Raw genomic sequence first — 21,840 nt, forward strand, 5'->3', positions numbered from 1 at the left:
CATTCCAGATAGGAAAGCCAAAAGAACGAGGATCTTGAGGCTGGGGACTGTAAGGCTTGGGGATGGGGATGGGCGGACTTCATGGCAGTTTTGGCATGTGTTTCAGGGTGGCTGCTGACGGAAGGGAGGGTAATACCATGGACTCATGCCGGCATGGTTGGCCAGTCGATCTAACTAGCCAAATGATTAATGGGGAGATGGCCCATTCAGCAGTCCAGCCTGACTATAAAAAGCACCCAAGTTGTTGACTCTCAAAAAGCCATATTATTCACACATCATCATCCTGGAATTCAGTTAAGGTCAGAACGCACCCAAACCCTCCCATCATTTCCTCTGGAGTCCCGCCAGCCCCCACAGAGTGGGCTGAGTGGGCCCCATTTGAGCAGACAACTGGCTGGGCTCTCTAAGTATGCTGGCCATGCCAGCTGAGGTCCCGCAGTTCCCACAAGGGAGCTGGCTGCCACAGCCACCTGGTGCAGGCCACCAGCGCCAGGGAGAGAGGGAGCCCCCCCCCAGCCCCGCCCCCGCCCCTGGTCACTGAGAGTGAGCCATTAAGGTTGGGGCAGGGCTCACGTGTCAGGGGCATGATCACGGTCACGGTGCCTTTTGCCTTCCCTCCTCCACCTCTTCCCTCCCCGCCCAACACCCAGACATGCACCCAAGCTCCCAAAGTGAGGGATTTTTCAAGAACCCAAAGCAGCCTGGGAGAAAATGCCGGGAGACAAGCTGTGACCCAAGGAGGCAGTGGTTTGGGGAAAACCATTTGGCAAGTCTAGCCCAGGAGGTCTGGGCTGTCTGCGTTTGTGGTTGTGGAGGGGAAGGGAATAGGGAGGCTGAGACCAATGCTCTGCTCCTCTTTCCGGTGGGCAGGAGACCCAGAAGCCCAGTTGTTCTCTTGGGCTCAGCCTGGAGCAGGAGAAATGGCAGAGCTGGGCCTGGCTTTCCCTGTGCCCTCACTCTGCCGCTGACCAAGTGCCTGGGAGTGGGGGATGGGGGGATGTGCCCCAGCCTGGAGTCAGGAAAGTTGGAACCTCTCCCCACCACTGTGTGTGACTTGGGCTCTGTGTTCCCTTCTCTAGCCTCCACAGACAGCCGGCCAGTGAAAGCCGGACACTGTAGCCCACTCCACCAACACACTAGCAACCCGAGGTCCAGGGAAGTGGCATGGCACGCCCAGAGTTACTCCCTCGGTTCAGGACAGAGCAGATCTGGGATGTGTTAACTGAGAAAATGCCCATGGAAGCTCCTAGCTTGGTGCCCTGCGCCCCTCAGCCATCTGAGTCGACTGTGAATTGTGCAAGTCTACTACGGCTAGGTGTTTGGGGTCAGGGGTGGCCAGGGACCTCTTAAGGCCCATGCCACCAACACCACCCCCCCTCAGGAGATACGGGAGGCGGGGGGCGGAGTTTGGAGCTGCTGGGCATCAGCAGAGTGGCAAGGAGCCCAGTGTTATCTGCCCTGGGGTGTGAGGGCTGTTAGTTCTGCCGGGAACTCCAGTGGGGAGGGGGCACACATACTGGGTGTGGGTTGGCACCTCTAAAAAGCCACCTAGCAGCTCTTTCTTCACTTTTGGGGCACACTGCCTAATTCTTTCTCAATTAGCTGCTGGATTGCTGCGCAGGGCATTTGGCTCAGCTGGTGCTGGCTTAATTACAGAGCGATCCTGCCGCTAAGTGCCCACTGTACCTTTCATCTGTGAGAGTGCTTGGCTCCGTCACACAGAGCCCAGGGCGTGCACCCACTGCCCAGACGTAAAGGCAAGGCGAAGAGATAGGAGAAAGCCTTATCGCAAAGTCTGTGGCCCTTAGCATCTGATACCTGGGGCTCATGCCAGTTCTACCAGCTGTGGGACCTTGGTCGAGGCATTTGCCTTCATGAGTTCTTAGTTTTCTAATCTGGAGTGTAATACCTGATCTAATGGGTTGATGTGTGGATTAAATGAGCTGATGTGTGTACGATGTCTGTCCGTACAGAGCCTGGGAATCCATGTTAGGAACCTACCCTGCACTCCTTTCTCATCCCCACCCGCTCCTCTGAGGGCCTCAATCTCCACAACACAGCTTCCCTCCCTGCCCTTGAGGGATAAGCTCTTCTTCCAACTTTTGATCTCCAATTAAAAAGGGGAAAAGTGTGTTCTTTATCCTCTATCCCCCCCCCACCCCCCAGCATTTGCTGGGGGAGCCTGCCGGGGCAGCCAGATGTGAAAAGGGGGAGGAGTGGCCGGGAGAATAAAAGGAGAAAGAAAGATAGTGAAACCTTTTAATTGTTGCATAATTGGCACACTTTGCAGCCTCGGTTATTACTTTGGAGCTTTTCATGTGAGCGTCTTCATTGGAAGGGTATTTGTCCCTCGGGCCCCATAAATCTCTGCCACTTAGACCTCTCTCATCTCCGCAGCAGGGGAAGATCAAACCCCCCTAGCCGGAGCTGTGGTTTGGCTCTGTCTGCAGGCTTTTTTGGGGGAGAGCGGCTCCCAGTCCTTCCACCTGGGGAGGAGGGGCCAGGTATGGGCCGGCGCATGCATGGTCACACAGCCATCCCCTACCGCACGCTGCGGGTGATGCACATGCACAGTGCACGCGCCACCACGTGCCCGTGCGGCTCGGGCCCTCCACTTTCTTCACCGCACAGTGCAGCACTCCCACCTCACACCTCCGCACAGCACACAGATACCTGGTGTAAACATGCCCAGGGCAACACAGTCTCGCCTATGCTCTCCGCTCTGGAGGTCAGGCCGCCTGGGTCCCACCCCTGGTTCCACTTCTGCAAGCTGGGTCAGCCAGGGCAAGAAGCCACACCTCTGTGAGCCTCGATGCCCCTGTCTGCACAATGGGCTGCCTCCAAGCCTAAGGAGTGAGTGAAATAAACAGGCCCTGTATTCTCATTTATTCCAAAAGAACCAAGCTGATCCAAGTGATTTGGGCAGGGCCCAGGGTCTGGGTGAGCAGAGCAAAGCATGCAGACTCCACAGGCCCCAGGCAAAAGCCTTACTACAAAGCGAGAAGCTCTGGGACCTGGATCCCATTTTTCCTGATGCCTTCATCATCATTCCTGACCTTGCCAAGAAATCCTAGCGGGTGGGAGACAGGATGAACTCTGTCCTGCCCCCACAGCTCCTTTCTGCTTCCACAGTGAGGATGTCCCACCCCTGCTGGGAATTTCAGAATCAGAGAAGAGCCAGCCCTGAACCCTTGAAATACCTTTTTCTTCTACTTTCCAGATCAGACCAAATCCAGAGATTTGGGACGAGTTGCCCAGATTTCTGCAGTTTGTAAGTGATGGTAAACCACTAGAATCCAAACCTCTTGCTTCCTAATACATTGCTCCACATAACCCTAGCTTCTGTGAGGTCAGATTAATTACAGGACTTCCCAGACTGAGAAATAAGAGAAAGCATGACCAGGAACAGTTCTGGGAAGGTTCTCCCAGGAGATCCCAGGGACTTGAAACCAGGCCCTCGTGCCCTTAGGTCAGTTGCCTGGAGATCCACGCTCAGAGGCCACAGGATGCTAGTCAGGGGCTGTCACGTCATGATCCTTGAATCCCCAGCCATACCTACCAATAAAATCTGTGCTAAATACGTACATATACATACATACATACATACATACATACATATATACAGCCTGGCAAATGCAATTACAGCCCACAGGCCCGCCCCCACTCCCTAGATCTGGGAATCTGATGTCTGTATCTTAGGTAGAACTCAGAGGGGCAAGGCCTAGGAAGGATCTGGGGACAACGTGCCTCTCTGCCCTTATTCCTGGGCAACGATATCTGGGCCCTGTTAGAACCTCATTGAACATATCAGACCCTATTGGAGCTCCTGTGCTGGCTAGACCTTTCTGCCTTTGGAGGGGAACTTGGGGTCATAGTAGGAACAGAAACCTCCTGTACAAATCAGTAGCAGCATTCAAGGGTCTGGGAGGAGAGGAGAGCAAAGCAGGAACTTACAGAATTCTGCCTTATAATATAAGATCGTGCATCCCATGGAATCCTCCTTTGGTGCCAGATGCCCCAGTGAGCTGCTTCTACAGAATATTTTATTTCAGCGGCAGCTGTGGCTGCAAAGTGTTCCTCTGTCTCCATGTCATTGAAACCACCCCCACCAACAGATTTTGCTCTAACTTGGTCCTGAGAGGATCTGGCCACCTCTCAACCCTGGGCCTGATGATTAGCCTTTGGCCTGGGCGGAACAACCAGACAGGTCTCCACTGGAGGCTTTTCCAGGGCTCGGGGACATTCTAGAGTCGAACAAGGACTGGACTAGAGTTAGAACACCTGCTTTGAGATCCACATGCCACCAGTGCGTGATCTGTGCAAGTCCTCTGACCTCTCAGGAGACTCAGTTGCCATCAGAGAAAATGGGGATGATATTTTACCATTCATAAGCAGTATTTACAGTGCCTGGAACACTGTACGTGCTTCATTTATGTTGGTGTTCTCTTTCTTGTCCTCCCATTTAATGCTGGACAGATAGCAATGTGCCACCCCCCCAAATTAACTAATTAAATAACTTTTCTTTCTTTCCTTTCTTCCTTCCTTCTTTCCTTCCTGTCTTTCTCCCTCCCTCTCTTTCTCCCCCTCTCTTCCTCCTCCTCCTTCATTTGACCTTGGGTCTTAGGGTGGCAGGGAGGGAATTGCCCAGAGGTGTCCCTTCGTAGCAGTCCACGGGTGACTCATCCCCTCTAGAGGGTGGGTAGAAGTTCCCAGGAGTCAGAGCATGGCTACTATATAGTTTCCTGTGGCTGCTGTAACAAATCACCACAAATTTTGTGGCTTAAAAACAAAACCCAGAAATGTATTCTCCCACAGTTCTGGAAGAGGCCAGAAGTCCAAAATCCAGGTGCTGGCAGGGTTGGTTCCTTGTGGAAGTTTGAGGCAGAATCTGTTCCAGGCCTCCCTCTCACTTTTGGTGGCTGCTGGCAACCCTTGGCATTCCCTGGCTTACAGATGCCTCCGTCCCTCCAGACTCTGCCTCTGTCCTCACATGGCCTTCTCCTTGTTTCTTCTTATAAGGACACTTGTCATTGGATTTAGGGCCATCCTGTTCATCCAGAATGATCATACTTGAAGATCCTTACATCGACAAAGGCCCTTTTTCCCAATAAAGTCATAGTCACAGGTTCCAGGGCTTAGGACTGGGTCATATTTTTGAGGGAGCTACAGTTCAATCCACCGCAGCTACCTCTGAGGCCGGGCTCTCTTGGGCAAAAGCATGGGTGGGGCAGAGGTTCAGATGAATCTTGTCAATTTTCTTTCTTTTTTTTTTTTTTAAAGATTTTATTTATTTATTTGACAGACAGAGATCACAAGTAGGCAGAGAAGCAGACAGAGAGAGAGAGGGGAAGGGAAGCAGGCTCCCTGCTGAGCAGAGAGCCCGATGCGGGGCTCCATCCCAGGGCCCTGAGACCATGACCTGAGCCGAAGGCAGAGGCTTAACCACTGAGCCTCCCAGGCACCCCTCAATTTTCTTTCTAATCTTAAGACACTGCTGATCATCCCACGATAATTCCCTGCAGTTAAGAGAATCAAAAATAGTTTTGTAAAGGCTGTTGCACCTCAGAGCTCCCTTATCCCCACGCCCACCCCGCCCGGCAACCACTTGTTGAGGAAAACAAGGCAGGAATTAACGTATCCTTTGTGTTAGAGGTGAGGAAACTGAGGCAGAGAGGGTTTGACTCACTCATTTCATTAAAAGCCGGGACTTGAACCTGAGTTTCTCTGTCCTTGGCACAGCTTCAGCCCATCAGACCACACTACTTCTCCAGGCTAACCCTGTAAGAACCAAGGACCTCTTTCCTTGCCAGTTCTTAATCATCTTACATTTGTGGGTTTATTAGCTGCAAATTTATGGGGTTTTGTGGCTTATAGAGGAATTTATTGTTCCATATAAAACTTTTTTTCTGGCTTTCCCCGCAGAAGCACTAATGACTTCTCAGAGGCAGAAAATCGAGCTGCCCAGTGAGTTTGTGTCGTGTTCTCATACTGTGACATGTTATCATTGGTTCTTCCCGGTACCGCGTTCCCATGCCCATCACCCTCGTGCTTGGGGTGACCAAGGTCACCATTCTTGTCACTGGCAATGGGGCCAAAGCTTCTACTCTCAACTTCTGCTGCTCCCACAGGCACCCTGGCCAGCTGGTTTGCAGTTGGGGGGTGGGGAATAGGAGTTTAAGGGGGCGGGTGGGGAGTGGGGCGCTGGTGGCACCGTGTTGGAACCACTTAGCAACAGGTTCTCTGGTAGACACCATGGAGAGGAAACAAGTTCAGGGCTGGCCCTTAATATCTGTGGGAAAGAGGAGCTGGTAAGAATGAATAATTACCAGGGGCACCTGGGAGGCTCAGTCAGTTAAGCGTCTGACCTTTGATTTCAGCTCAGGTCATGATCTTAGGGTTGTGAGGTGGAGCCTCATGTTGGGCTCAGCACTTCGTGGGGAATCTGCTTGGGATTCTCTCCCTCTGCCCTTCCCCCTGCTCTCTTTCTCGCAAATAAATAAGTAAATCTTTTTTTTTTTTAAAGAAACAATAATTACTGCTCTCTTTTCTGTTTCTTTGGATTTGCTCATTCCATAAACATTTATTGAGCTGATAGTATGTGCTGAGCTGTCACATGAGCACTAGGGAAGGACTTATGAACAAGAAAATTGCAGCCCCTGCTATCACAGAGACTAAGGGTTCTAGATCAGGAGTCCTGACTTCTTTTTAACTTATTACTCATGTACTGTTGCCAGCATTCTGACCTCATCACCCTAGCTCCCCAGAATCTGACTACTCACCCTTCGACTGCTACCATGCCGGCCCAAGCCAACACCCTTCTCTCACCTGGTCCTTCTGCCTTCATCCTTACAATCTCTTTTCAACACAACAGCCAGAAGGATTCTTTTAAAATACAAATTAGATCATGTTACTCTTCTATTCAAAACCCTCCGGTGGCTCCCCAACATCCTCTGGAAAGAAGCCAAAGTTCTACAAAGTTCTGGACAAAAGCCTACAGGTTCCGCAAGGTCTCAGGTGATGTGACACCCTGCTACCTCTCTGTTCTCACCCCTTCCTCAATCTACTCCAGTCACAGTGGCTTTCTTGGATATACCAGATGGACATGCTCCTGTCTCAGGACCTTTGCACTGACTCTTTCTTTGTCTGGAATGTTCTTCCTACAGTTATCCACATGTTTCAGGTCTTTTCCCACATGTTACCTTTTTAGCTAGGTCCTCTCTGATCACTATTTTGCAACATTTCCTATTACTCTCCATCTCCTTTTCCTACTTGAGTTTCTCTATGGAGCTCACCGATCTGATACCAATTTTATCTATCTATCTATCTATTTAGGTTGTTTGTTGGTTGTCTGTCTCCCTCCTCTCCATGAGGGTTTTTTTTTTTTAACTTTATTTATTTGTTTGACAGAGAGAGAGAACACAGCAGGGGGAGCGGCAGGCAGAGGGACAGGGAGAAGCAGGTTTCCCACCAAGTAGAGAGCCCAATGTGGGACTTGATCCCAGGACCCTGGGATCACGACCTGAGCCGAAGGCAGACCCTTAACCGACTGAGCCACCCAGACACCCACTCCATGAGTTTTGTAGCCCCTGACATTGTGCCTGGCATGGGGAAGGTACTCAATAAATACTTGTTGAATATATTAATGGGTTTATGGCCTTTGGCAAGTCCCTGTTCCTCTCTGAGCTTCAGTTTCTTCACCTGTGCTGTGAGGGCAGTGGATTCCCCAGTCTGTAGGGTTCAGCCTGGCTCTGGTCATCCATACTTAGTGCGGTGTGAGGTCTCCAGCCCAAACCCAGAGAAACAGATGGAGAAACAGAAGCCCCGAACATGGGCTGAACCCACTGGGATGGTCCCTTATCCTTGCCATAGGGATAGGTCACCCCCTTCATTCCCCGTAAGCCCTGTGGTTGAAGCCCAGGACCCTGACATTAGACCAATGAACTGAAGTCACTAGCACAAATCCTCAGGCCGCATCCTGCTGGGACCAGGGCAGTCTCAAAGCTGTCAGGTCATTGGGCGCCTGGGTGGCTCAGTGGGTTAAAGCCTCTGCCTTTGGCTCAGGTCATGATCCCAGGATCCTGGGATCAAGTCCCTCATCGGGCTCTCTGCTCGGCGGGGAGCCTGCTTCCCCCCACCCCTCTGCCTGCCTCTCTGCCTACTTGTGATCTCTCTGTCAAATAAATAAATAAATAAAATCTAAAAAAAAAAAAAAAAAAGCTGTCAGGTCCCCTGCCTTAATGGGCCCATGACCTCCAGGTGAGGGGTGTGCTGCCCCAGGGTCCACCCACATCTAGAGGATGCAGTTCCGTTGTACCATTCCTCCATGTGGCTAGGACTTTTCTGGGGAGAGTGATGAGAACATGAAATATCCACGTGCCTGGTTTACATGAGGGAGAAGTCTTTGGTGGAATATGGCAATCGTCTTTGGAAGACGGTTACGCATGGTCTTCCAGCTGACAGGACATGGACTAAGGGAGGAAGGAAAGGGGGTGCTCGAGCTCAGGGTGAGGAACTGTTCCTTAATCTTCCGAGCAGCCCCACTGTGGCGCCCCGGACACCCAGCCTGGACAGTGGGCCCTGCCATTTGCACGGTCCAGGCAGAAACTGAATCCCTGTCCACTTGGAATCTCACAGAGGAGTCCCGCTCGGGAGCAGATTGGACTGTTCCATGCCTCCCTTCCAGGGCTGGGCTTCTCTGATCCCAGGTGCTTCATGAAGGTGCGGCAGCAAGTGATGGCAGGGGCCGGGGGCCGGCAACTTTCATTCCAACTGGGGCTGCTATGGCTTCGGGTATTTTCTCAGTTTTCTTTCTGGCAGGGAAGTGAGTGTGGGTGGCAAGAGGTTAGGAGGAAGGTGTGTCTGTGTCTCTCAATAGAAACTGAGGACAATTTTACTAATTGCTGCATTTATTAATGGGTGGCCTTTTATGTAGGTTGTTTAGAAGGTAAAACAATGCTGTTAGTCATAAAGTCTTTGTTGGTTCCTGGCTTGCCAGGTCATCTGCCCCGAAGCATGCGGAGTCAGATGGAGATAAAGGCTCAGTCTGCAAGACGGGAAGAGCAATTAAGCCACGGATTTGTTGCTCGTCTTTGTTACAGGCCTTTGGGAGATAAAAATGGCTCAGAGTTTACAATCAGGAACGTCTGTGTTTTGTGTTTCACACGGGGGAGCTAGGCTCACCTGCATTCCTCCATGTGCCCTTATCTGTGATCTGATTTAAGAAACACAAATATTAGCCTTGAGAATAAAAGTGTAAGCGGAAGACCAATTAATTATATTAATCCTCCTTTATTGTTGTGAAGAGTAGAGAGACCAACTTGTGTATCTGCTGTTGCAGTGTCTGATGAATAGAAGCATCTGTTCTGGTGTCTCGTGTCTAGTAAAAGGAAGAGAGGGAAAGAATTGGCATTATTTTTTTCTTTTCTTTTCTTTCTTTCTTTCTTTCTTTCTTTCTTTCTTTCTTTCTTTCTTTGTCAGAGAGAGAGAGCACAAGCAGGGGGAGTGGCAGGCAGAGGGGGAAGCAGGCTCCACGCTGAGCAGAGAGCCCGATGTGGGACTTGATCCCAAGACCCCGGGGATCATGACTTGAGCAGACCTTTAACCGACGAGCCACCCAGGCATCACGAATCGGAATTATTTGAATAACTACTTTGTGCAGGCTCTGGACCTGGTGAACAGAGCAGCCTTATGTAATGGGCATTCCTAACGTATAGATGAGGAACAGACCGACCAAAGTTAAGTGCCTGCTTCAAGGTGATCCTGTTGGTACACAGAGGACAAAGCTCCTTCTACTCTAAAACTGGTATCACACAAATGGACATCTAGCCTTGTAACCAACAGGCTTTGACAGCATGGTGGCACCCAAAGAGACTGCCACAGGAGTTTCTTCCCCTGGGGGGAAGCCTGGTCCTCCCCTTCCACTTATCCTCCTTCCCAGTCTCCCTAAAATCTTTTTTCTCAGCCCTGCTACTTGGAGTCTAGCTGGGATGCACCTCCGGTGGTCTATAGAAAAGATATTAAACCAAGAGCCAACAGGCCGAACTTCAAATCCAGGCTGTGGGATTTGCCGTGATTTACCTCCTCTCTCTGAGCCTCCATGTCCTTATCGATAAAAAGAAGACTCTGGACAAAATGACTCTTAAATCCTGCTGTCTCTGCTCGAAGGCCATGGTGAGGCTCCCCAGAGAGCTCAGGAGTTGGCCATTTCTGCGCAGCCAGATGGGAAGGAGAAAATTGGGGATGTGGATCCTTGAACAGTTTGGGGCTTGGGTCACCTCTTTAGCTACTTTTACGGAGGGTGTGGGTCTACCATCAGTTTTGATTAGGTTTGCCTGGAAGCGGCTGAGCAGATGAAGGGGGCTATTAGCCGTGGACAGCTGCAGCCTCTGGACTGAATTCTGGCTGGAACTGAAAATGGTTTTTCTTTAACCTCAGCCCTTCCCTGCCTGCTCCCAGCTCCTGGGAACAGCATACAGAACAATGAACTCTTCCTGGGCTTCTGGCTGATTCCGGACTATTAAAGATAAAAGACTATAAAGCCATGGATGAGTTGTCTAGCTGAAGTTTAGGGCATCCTACACCGCCCTGCAATGCAGGAGTCAGACCAAATGAGGTTGTGCCAGGAAAGGTCCTTCCTGCGATGCGATTGCCAAGAGGCTGCATGATAGCTTCTAACCCCAAGGGCTGAAACAGTGCCCGAATGCGGCCAGCCACAAAGGCCAAAGCAGCCTCCATCTCCAGGTCTTGACAATATGGTCATCCTTGACAATGACTATTCACATATGTGGCCCTGTGCCTGGGCTTCAGGAGACCCAATGGGAACCCACGTGCTTCTTGATGGCAATAAGCTTCCTGTCTCACGGGGAAGACACTACGTATGCAGATAAGCCCATGCTGGACTCAAGCTGCCTGGGCTTCAGTCCCGGCTCTTCCGTCCTGTGCCCAGATTGCCTCTCTCTGTGCCTCAGTCTCTCACATGCAAAATGAAGAAGGTAGTAGTATCTACCTCAAAGCGTTGGCATGGGAAAGAAATGAATTAATATCTTTATATAAATCACCCAGAATCGTGACTGTTCCATAGTAATTACTATCATTATTATCATCATTATTACCACCACCGCCATTATTACCAGTCTAATGGTATGCATGTTTCTGGAGAAAACATCAGAAAAGCATCAAGAGAGTAAGTGATTCATTCTGACTGCAGGCATGGGGTAAGGTGTGCAAAGGAAGGGGTATTGACTTCAAAGGGGGCTAGGATTTCGACAGCTAAGTGGGGGGAGGGGGAAGGGTGTCCCAGGCTGCGAGCATATGAGGGGCACCAGGAAGCACCCAAGGCTGGGAAGATGCATGGGGCCGAGATGGTAGATGGAGCTGAAGGTTGCATATGGCATCACAGCCCACTGAGAAACTTGAACTTTGTGCTGTAAGTAATGAGGAGGCCTTTTCAGATTTCTCAGCAGGAGAGTGACACAGGCAGCCTGGCATTTTAAAATGGTCTTTCTGGCAGATGTGTAGCAGCTAAGAATGTGGACTCTGGACTCACACTGCCAGGGTTCAAATCCCGGCTGCGATGCTGACTGAATTAGTTAAGGTAGGCTAAATTGTGTGGCAAATAGGCCAAAACATGTATGACGGCTCAAACATAGTAGAAGTTTATTTCTGGATCATATAACAGCCTGAAGTGGGTGTTTCTTCTTGGCAAGTGGCCCTCCTCCATGTGGTGACTAAGAAACCGGACTTGCCTTCTTAGGATCTCACCATCCCCATAGCCTCACTGTGTTTGGTATCTAGCTAGTGGAAGGATAGAGAGACCATGGAGAGACCATGGAGACAGTCTGGCTATTTAAAAATCCTGCACTAGGAGTCAGGGGTTGGGGTAACTGGGTGATGGGCATTAAGGAGGGCACGTGACGGAATGAGCACCGGGTATTGTACATGACTGATCAACCACTGAACTCTACCTCTGAAACTAACAATACACTATATGTTAATTAATTGAATTTGAATAAAATAAAAATTTTTAAAAATTTTTTAAAAGTAAAAGTCCTGCACTAAATGTGGGACAGATCACTTCCGCCCACCTTCCATGGGAGAGCACACCTACCACGAAGAAGGCTGGAAAATACTCTAGTCCCATTCCTGGCTGTTCCTGCAATTACTCCAGGATGGCGATGTCCAACAGAACTTTATGTGATGAGGGAAATGTTCTAACTCTGGGCTTCCAATACGGTAGCCACTTGCCCCATGATATTTTGAGCCCTTGAAGTATCCCTAGTGAAACTGAGAGCTGAACTTTTGAATCATACTAACTTGTAATTAATTTACATTTAAACAGCTGCACATGGCTGGTGGCTATGGTATTGGGTTGTGGGGCTGTAGAGAAAGGAGTGGATTTCGGTGGAGAGATAGTGGTTTCTGGCACAGCAGTTTAATGGCTGTGTGATTGGGCAACATTTTTAACATCTCTGTGTCTGACTTTCCTCAACTGTAAAGTGGGTATGATAGTGATATCTACCTCTTGGGCTGTCATGAGGGTTATGAGATCATTCAGGCATAGCACTAAGTGCCCGGCACATAACCAGCACTCAACCAAGGTTATCCTGTGGATGACTTGGAGGTGGGGACTCCGGTTAGTCCTGGAGTTATGCCATGTCTCCACAAAGCCCTCCTGGTCTTCCCAACTCTGTGTGATCTCTGAAGGTTCAGTATCTGCCACATCGTGCCAAGGCCACTCATCTGATTGTCTCGTGCATTTGTCCTGACTGAGCTGTTTCTCGCCCATCTCTACATCTTCCACTTTCCCCAGGAGAATTCTCTGCATATTTTGAGCAGGTAAAAAACATCCATTGCACTGAATTGAATCCATCAAGGGCAGAGAGAGTCGCAAAGACGTGTTCCCTGGACAGTTAGAACCCGAAGTCACATCTACCGGGCCCCAAATGTAGCAGGGCTTTGCTACTTACCCAGGTCATTGAATGTGTGTAGGTGTCCAAACGGGAACATTCAGGCCACCCCCCCCCCCCCGGTGTGTTTGCAGTATTTCTTTTAACATTTGCACAGTTTTTATTCTCCACATTACACACACACACACACACACACACACAAGGCCATTTAGTTCACATGCCTTTTACTCTGTATCTTTTCCCACTGTCTGGAAGGCCATTCCTGGCAGAATTCCTGTCCAGAAGCTGCCAAGGAAGACTGGAACTACTCAGTTTGGCTTCCTGGACATGAGTCCAGTGACCTGTAGAAGGGGTCGGTGATAGCAAAATCACATGGGACCTGTCCCTGGGCCCTGGGGCCCTGCGCAAGCCTCACAGTGCCCCTCAGGATTCTCTAAGTGCCTCAGAGTCTTAAGGAAGTTCTGCCAAATATTCTAGATACTCTTAAGAGTCCATTAATGCTTTTCATCAATCAATTTATCTAGACTGTCTCATGTATTCATTCAACAAATATTTGTTGAGCCACTGTTCTATGCCAGTATTTGGTGTTTAGAAGATGAAACAGAGTTTCTGTTTTCAAGGAACTTTCATTTCTAGTAGGGTGGGAAGAAAATAGACACATATGTATCAGCTCTCAGTATGTCCTATGAGAAAAAGGAAAGCAGAATCTCTCCTTGTCTACTGCTACATAACAGATCAGCTCAAAACATCAGGGCCTTTCTCATACCTCTGTGGATTGGGACCTTTGGGACCTTTGCTGTTGGAACCTTCCCCTGGGCTCACTCATGAGGCCGCAGTTGGCCAGAGGTTCAACGACAGCTAAAGGCTCTGAGAAGCCTCATTCACAAGTCCGAGAGGGCAGCCTTGGTGCTGGCTGTTGGCCGGTCCTCCCCACATGGCTCCTCCACGGGGGGCTAGCCCTGGCTTCCTTGTGTGGTAGCAGGAGCGTTCCAAAGGAAGGCGCAGGCTGTGAGGCCTCTCGTGACTTAGGACCAGCTCACACCGTGGCCTCTCTGACTCATTCTGTAGAATGAGACTGTCAGGGCCAGTTCCAAGCCAGCCCCGTCTCAGGAGTGGGGAGGTAGAGGCCACTCCTTGATTGGAGAAGCCACAAAGGATTTGTGCCACCTTTTCTTCTCCAGCTTTATTGAGGTGTCATTGACATACTGTGTAAGTTGAAGGCATACAGGCTGCTGATCTCATACACATGTATTGCAATAGGAGAAGACGTGTGACCACTTTCAGTCTACCACACAGGGTAAGGGAACACAAGTGATGCTGTGTTAAATAGAGCCGTCAGACGAGTCCTCTCATAAGGTGCTCTTTGGGTAGAGAGAGACCTGAATGAAGTAGGGGCATAAGCCATGCAAACCGCTACAGTGTTGCAGGCAGATGGAAGGGCAAGCTAAAGCTCTGAGTTCGGGCAGCTGCAATTCTTTGCATTTTATGATAACACCACAATATGAAGGCTTTAAGAGAAAGTGCTCTTCTGTTACTTACCCAGCTCTCCCTGCGCGACAGTAGAGAATTCCTGAAAGGGCTGAGCGGAGTTAAAAGGGGGACCCTTGATTTGGAGACACCGAGATGTGAGGGTGAATCCTTTATAAAATCTAAGACCAGACATAGCCCCTCTGAGAGGATCAAGTTCTGAGTCGTTGGAGGGATAGGTGTAGGATTCACAAAGGAACGGGGCAGAGCAGAGCAAAGTGGGAGGGTTTAGGCTGTAATTAGCCAAGATCACCATGGGAGTCTGAGTGTAATCGGGTAATTAGTGTGTTTTGGGGGGGTAAGGGAGGTGAGGGAGTGCAATTACCCGGCTCACCGGCTGCCAGACGGTTGTCACTGCTCTTCTGACCCTTGGGCTGGGTTCCTGGCTCTACCTGTGGACTATTAAGTGTAATGACCTTGTCATGTAGGGGAACCTGTCATTATCTCTGTGTTAACATAGTATTTACCCATAGAATCTGCCAAGTCACTCTGTGATTAAAGGGCCTTGGCATGGTCCCCTGCCCTGGCATTGGATAGTCCTCTCATGAGCGTGGTCAGGGCAGGGAGGGCTGGAAAAGACTGAGAGAAGTTGGGCTGGGGTCATCCTGGGGGCGGTCAAGAGGGACCCTGTACCTGAGACTGTACCACAGACTCTGGCCACGGGAATTTGGAGACGCCGAGTCAACCCTCGCACAATCAGGCACATTTCCACATGGAGCTAACTCATTAGCCACTGAGGGAAACAAAAGTCAACTTTAAAATCTTGAAGGTTAAAAAAATATTAATGAAAAAACAAATGAAATCTTGAAGGTTGAGGGACATCTGGCTGGCTCAGTCAGAGGAGCATACAATTCCTGATCTCAGGGTTATGAGTTCGAGCCCCACATTGTGTATAGAGATTACTTGAAATTAAAAATCTTTTTAAAAAAAGTAAAAAGTTTTTAAAAATCTTGAAGATTGATGATCTCTTCTGAAGTCTCTCTCGTAGGAAGGCTAGGGGAGAGAATCCCATCACATAATGTAGAGCAAAACTCGCAGAAAGTCTTCTGCAGCTCTTGCTTCCTACTCCCCAATCACCTTGCACTGTCTTCCCCACAATGCAAGCAAGCATCCCTCTCTTTCGGCAGGGTCCCCCCTGCCGTTGGAGCTCCTTTGTCACAGGCAGCTCCAAATCTTCTCTAATGAGAATCCGATTGGCCCTTGGTCTCATGCCTTGCTCCTCTCTCCCATTACCCTGTCATTGCCATAAGGGCACAAACCCAGAAGACCACTTAAGAGGGTAGAAGGAGCAAACCTGTGATCACGTATGGGCCAACAGTCTGGGCGCTGATGCCTAAACAACACTGTGCCAAGCGTCCTCCTGCATATACCTTCACACCCAGGGCTAGACTTTTCTGTAGGATGAATTCCTGGACTTGGGGTGACTAGGTATGAATCTTTGAATCTGAAAAGATACTGTTGAATTATGTCTAAGAGATGATGCACATTTAATCTCTGGCGAATCATGTATTAGAATGCATGTTTCCCTGCTCCCTTTCCAATGTGGGTTGCTCCCACTTTCTCTTTTAAGATTTTATTTATTTATTTGAGAGAAGAGAGAGAGTACGAGCGGGAGGAGGGGCAGAGGGAGAGGGAAAAGCAGACTGTCCGCTAAGCAAGAAGCTGCTGGCACCGGTCTCAATCCCAGGACCTGAGCTGAAGTCAGACGCTTCACTGACCCAGGCATCCCTAGTTGCCACTACTTTCATTGCCTCCGTTGTTTGCTGATTGTATGTGTGACACATGTTCATTGTAAAAAAATAAAATAAAATAAAAAATCAGGAAATGAAGAAAAACTAAGAGAAATAAAAGCTAGCTGTCCTGCCACCACCCAAAGATAAAAAGCGTTGGTCTTAGAGATGGCAGAGGCCACAGCTAGCCAAAGTAATCACCTGATGGAACCTTCTGGAATCCCTAGTGCTGGTAACAAGGTGGTAAAGATGGCCTCATTCTCTTCTCTGTCCCTTCCCCAGCCACTGATGTCTCCAGAGGCTTGAGGTATTTTCCTCAGCCAGTGGGGACTGTTCCTGAAGGAGTCCATTCCAGGTATCCATATCCCTCATGGGTCTCCTGAAAACAGTTCCACTGCCAGGAAGCCTTCAAGCCTGAGGATTTGTGGAGTAGGAATGGAATACGAACATTCCAAAAATGTGGTTCCAGGCACTGACAGCTGGATCTGACAAATTGGAAAACGCATCTCTCCGGCCAGTCCCAGAGCCAAGTTTGTGTTTCTCCGGGGCCCTGACATGCCCTGTTAAGCCACCCGTCTAATGACGGCTCTGCTTTCCATTCCAGAGACCTGAACTATAATGAGCTGCAGGAGTTCCCCGCCGCCGTCCGGACGCTGGGCAGACTACAGGAACTGTAAGCTCTTCTGCTGCTTTCTGGGGGGTCCTCTTCTCTCTTCTCCCAGGGGCAGGGGCTGAAGCCGCCGGCCCTGGGCTTCCCTCACATCCTCCTATCCTGTGGTCCTTGTGGGAACCGTAGCCGCGTGCCCTCCCCGGCCCCCCGTGCGGGTCTGAATAGTCACAGACCTCCTTAGTTTGGCACGGAGCGTCTCCAAGTGGCGTGCCACCAGCAGAAATGGCTGTGGGCTCTTCCAGCCTGGAGGGACACATGGCACACGACACCTCTCGGTCGCTGGGCCCAGCACTGCCCCCACCTGGGTTGGGATGTGTCCAGAGACAAATGAAGAGAGGAGCTGGGGGCTGGGTAGCGGGGTCACTGCTCCAGCACCTGATTCCAGGGAGGAGATGAGAAACCGGCTGTGGGTCCTTGTAGACACCACTTCTTGTTACTCAGTTTTAGCACCAACTGTGCGAAGCACTATGCTCCCTGCTAAAGACAGTCCGGGAGTCAGATAGTCCTGGGCTGTCCCTAGGGATCTTTAGGTCTGTCAGGGAGCAGGACAGAGCAGCTTCGGGTGGGTATATAATTCCAGCTCTAATGGAACAGTAGTAGCTAAAATGACTGGGAATCCAGAGTGACTTGGAAAGAACACTGTGGACGAACACATCTGAGATTAGCTTTACAGGATGGATGGGATTTAGGTGGCCGTGGCAGGAGAGGGGAGGAGGCGTTTCAGACAGAAGAACAGAGTAGGCAGGCGGAGATTGGAAGTTGCATGGGCCGAGAGATGACTGCAGGAGAGGCCAGCCTTACTGGGGGAGAGGCTCTTGGCAAACAGTAGGTGATCTATTGTTAGTAAAGTGGGACCAGATTAAGGGAGCCTGACATTTCTTTTCTTTTCTTTTTTCTTTTTTTTTTTTTAAGATTTTATTTATTTGACAGAGAAAGACACAGAGAGGGAACACAAGCAAGGGGAGTGGGAGAGGGAGAAGCAGGCTTCTGGCTGAGCAGGGACCCCTATGTGGGGCTCGATCCCAGGACCCTGGGATCATGACCTGAGCCGAAGGCAGACGCTGAACGACTGAGCCACCCAGGCATCCCGAGCCTGACATTTCTGAGCAGCGCCCCACACTTTTAAGTAGCCTCGTATCTTTACTCAAACTACCACCTGAGACCTTCAGGACCAACCCCATGCCACCCACCATTCCCACCCCATGCAAGGTTGGAAGGTGTAAATGCCAGATGTGTGTAGCCGAGAAGGAGCAACTGGACCACCTCGGGGGGAAGGGTCGGGGTGAGAAACTACTGGAAGTCCTCCTCTGCCGATGAATCGCCAATGCGTATAAGAGTGTGCCTGTGTATGTGTGTGTCTGTCTGTCTGCCTGCCTGTCTGTCTGTCTGTCTCTGTATCTCTCTGTTTATTGAGAGAAGGCTGCTTGAGGACAAGGCCTCTAAACTTCTAAATCTCTCAGAGCTTAGCTTAGCTCAGCATTAGGCACAAAGGAGGAGTCCAAGAACGTATAACGAGTGAGTTAACAAAGAAATGAGAGAGTTGGGGGAGCAGCCTAGGTGGGTCGCATGGGCTGGGGGTGTCTGCGGGGACCTGTGGGGAGAGCATGAAAGTGGAAATAATAAGGGGAGGGGAGGGAGGAGAGAGAGGAGTGGAGGCAAGGAAGGCATGAGGAGACACTAGAAATCTCCCATGAAAAAGAGGGTGGCTGAGAGGGGTCTGCTCAGCCTGGATCATGTGTTTCTCAGTCCAACTTTTATCTTGTAATGTTCCCCCCAACTAACCAAACTTGTAATTCCTGGCTTCCAGAGCCCTGGACATTGGGACCTGGAGCAGGTCCTGGAGAGGGTCCCTCCCTTCTCACCTCCTCATGAGGCCACCCAGTCCCTCAACACCCGCTGCCTCTCCCCCATTCTGTGGTGTTGTCCTTCTAGATTCCTTAGTCTCCGGGCCTGAAGACCAAGCCAGCCTCCATTTGGGGGACATCTCTCGTTCCTGCAACCCCCAGAAGCTCTGTTTTTCTCACACACCCTCAGCTACCTCTTGGGGACCCTGTGGGTTTCCTGCCACATGGGACTGAGGAGAGGACGCATGTCCTGGGGTCTGAACTCAGCCTACTGCCCCCAAGTTGCTCCCCCACCCTTCTGCTCCCTAAGGCTCTACTTTTCACAAATGTCAGAGAAAAGGACGGGTGTGTGATGGAATGAAGCAGACACATCCCAGGCAGAGGTGAACCTGGAATCTCGGGCTGCCATCTCTTTGGTATTATGGCCCTTCTAATCAGCTTTCTGGAAGCTTCATGGAATTCTGTTTCTCCCTCTCCACACCTTTCTCCAAGTCTTTACTGACTCGTGGTGTTGTCTTCCAGGGGGTTCCATAACAACAACATCAAGGCCATCCCAGAAAAGGCCTTCATGGGGAACCCTCTGCTGCAGACAATGTGAGTCCTCACTTCTCTGTCCCTTGGTGCTGTGCCTTTTTTGGGAGAGGGGCCAGGGCCTGGGGAGGCAGGACTCTGTGAGGGGGGGCCTTCCCTGGTGTGTTCTTTCCTGGTCTGCTTTCCTGGACAAAGCAGAGATCGGCCGGGGTCTCAGCTCAAAGGGCCAAGTAACTAAATTCGATGTTTGGGTCTTTTTCTTCCAGACACTTTTATGATAACCCAATCCAGTTTGTGGGGAGGTCAGCGTTCCAGTACCTGCCTAAACTGCACACACTGTAAGTTGGACCTCCCCCAGGCCTCCCTCCTTCCCGCTGCCTCTGGCCTCCCTTCTGCAGGTGTCACACCAGCAGGGTGCTGCCCCCACTGCGAGGCCTGGTCTCCGACGCTGCGGCCTCTGCTCGGCTCAGGACTATTCCTGGACCCGGCTGCTCTAATCAGCCTCTAGTTAGCTCCCTGTGGCTTCTTCCCGGATCCCAGATGAGTGAAAGAGGGCCCTCCTCCAGAGCCCAGGAGTCTGATCTGGTGTCTTCAGGGTCCTGCTCGACAGAGCTGTTCCAGAAACTTTTGCTTCAGAAACCAACAACTGGGATAAGGGTCTGCTTCTCCAATGACCTTGGAGCATGGACCCCTCGGCCCTTTGCCATACCACCTTTATTACTTTGGGCCCGACGGCATTCCCTTGTTTCCTTTCTCCCATTCTTTTCATTCCCAGCCCAAGTCCCACTTCTTCAAAAATCTTCCACGGCTGACACATGACATAGGGCATCCCAGGAGCATAACTAGCCTTTTCAAGTGCACCCTTCCCCTTCATGTCCATTATCACGTTTCACTGCCCTTCTAACCACATGAGGCAGGTGGTGTTAGCACATTTTGTGGATGGATCTCGAGGTTCCCGGGGTTCTGCTCTGCCGTGAGCTAGGCCCCTGGTCTCCAGCTCCGAGAGGCTCCTTTCTGGACCCTACACTGCCTCCTTGTGGTCTGGCAGGACCCGTTTTTGCTGTGCTCTGGTTGGGTCCCTGTCCTCAGCCCTGTCCTCACCGGCAGGGGATGGCGGGGAGGGGAAAAGCCATCTGTCTAAAGCTGTCTGGGAGAGAGCCAGTGGGGAGGTGGTGACAACGCTTTAGCGGATGACGATTTAGGGGAGACCCTTTCTCAGACTCTAATAAGCAAACCCCTGTAGCCAAGAACTTTTTCAGAAGCACCCACCTTGGAGCCTTTTAGAGTCCATTCCCATGTCCCTTGCCTATATTTTTTTTGTTTGTGCATTTGTTGTGTTTTGCATGCTGGGACCCAGATGCCAGTTTGGGGGCTCTGCCGGGGCTCTAGGGGGCTGGGCCAACTTAAGGAAATAGCGGTTTGGACCCTGCTGAGCAAAGCCCCTCCCCTACAGGCCCTGAGTAGCTGGGGTATTTTTGAGGCCGGGTGAAGGATGACATTTTCCCAAAAGGTAGCTTCTCTCCAGGGGAGATCAGTGATGGTGGGGAGCCCAGATATCGAGATGCTCTGACCCCACCCTTCAGAGTGTGTCGCGTCTGCTTCCAGATCCCTGAATGGTGCCACGGACATCCAGGAGTTCCCAGATCTCAAAGGGACCACCAGCCTGGAGATCCTGTGAGTGGGGACCCTCACCCTCCACCTCATCCATGCCCCTGCTCCACCCCCAGGAGCTGTCCCGTGGAAGGCTGCTGGAAGGATCCTTTGCTTGGCCCTTATCTGGCCTGCTTCTGCTGCTGGCTCCAGCCTGGCCCAGAGGTCACCTGGCTCAGCCCCAGGGATCCATGGCCATCTCCTGATGTGGCACTGCCAGGCAAGGCCAGGGGTAGCAGATGGTTTGGGGTGAGGAGGCTGGTCTTCTCCTGACCATGCTTGGATTTTTCAGGCATGCCTTCGGAGTTCCTAACCCCAAGCTGTGAGCATCCTGAAGACCCGTGACAGGGGAGAAGAGTTGTGGAAACACATCTCCTTTGCCTTTCTGAATCACGATTTCAACAAGGACTTCCTCATATGTTCTATTATTATATCCTGTGGAGTGGGGGAGGGGTACCAGAACACAGTAGGACCTCAACACATTTAAGAGGATGAATGGAACAATCAAGCAAACACCCAGAGTGAGTGTTAGGAAGCCAACTGCCCTGCCCCCCATCACACAGCTCATTCATGGCATGGCCCAGACAGGAACTCTCTCTCCTCTGTGCCTCTGTTGTCTTCCCCGAGATTTGCTGGCATCTGGAAAATTTTCCATGAGGGAAGTAATAGTTCCCCAAGAATGACCTTGGCCTTGGGTATTTCTTGGGACACCCTGTCCCTAGCCAAAACTGCCCCACAGCCCTCTCTGTCCCAGCCCCAGGTCCTTCCCTTCTTTCCCACCCCTTCCCCCTTCCCTGGGGCACGGGGAGCAGACTCTGTGCAAGGTTCCCATGGCTCCACTGGGGTTGTTTTGTTTCATTTTTCCTATCTACTCCCTGCCCATGGCTATGCCCCCCCTCTCTAAGGAGGGCAGACGAGATTCTAGTTCCTGTCCTACATACCCCGTGTTGCCGGAGACCTCTCTGGGACAATGGGTGGGGACC

The 21,840-nt window shown here is 50.9% G+C and overlaps 1 protein-coding gene across 7 annotated transcripts in view; it reads left to right on the plus strand.

Annotated features, from left to right (window-relative positions):
- The window catches only part of LGR6 (leucine rich repeat containing G protein-coupled receptor 6), a 120,096-nt gene that overhangs the window by 81,464 nt on the left and 16,792 nt on the right, over positions 1 to 21,840 (plus strand). For 6 of the 7 annotated variants that reach the window (XM_047705640.1, XM_047705643.1, XM_047705641.1 and 3 more), the window contains 4 exons: positions 16,767 to 16,835; positions 19,199 to 19,270; positions 19,474 to 19,545; positions 20,813 to 20,881. In XM_047705640.1, the coding sequence (XP_047561596.1) occupies positions 16,767 to 16,835; positions 19,199 to 19,270; positions 19,474 to 19,545; positions 20,813 to 20,881 (282 nt within the window). The remainder of the gene's footprint in view (positions 1 to 16,766; positions 16,836 to 19,198; positions 19,271 to 19,473; positions 19,546 to 20,812; positions 20,882 to 21,840) is intronic. The other variant, XM_047705642.1, reaches the window with a different exon arrangement.

The sequence above is a fragment of the Lutra lutra genome, chromosome 15, assembly GCF_902655055.1.
Source record: "Lutra lutra chromosome 15, mLutLut1.2, whole genome shotgun sequence".
Taxonomy (NCBI): Eukaryota; Metazoa; Chordata; class Mammalia; order Carnivora; family Mustelidae; genus Lutra; species Lutra lutra.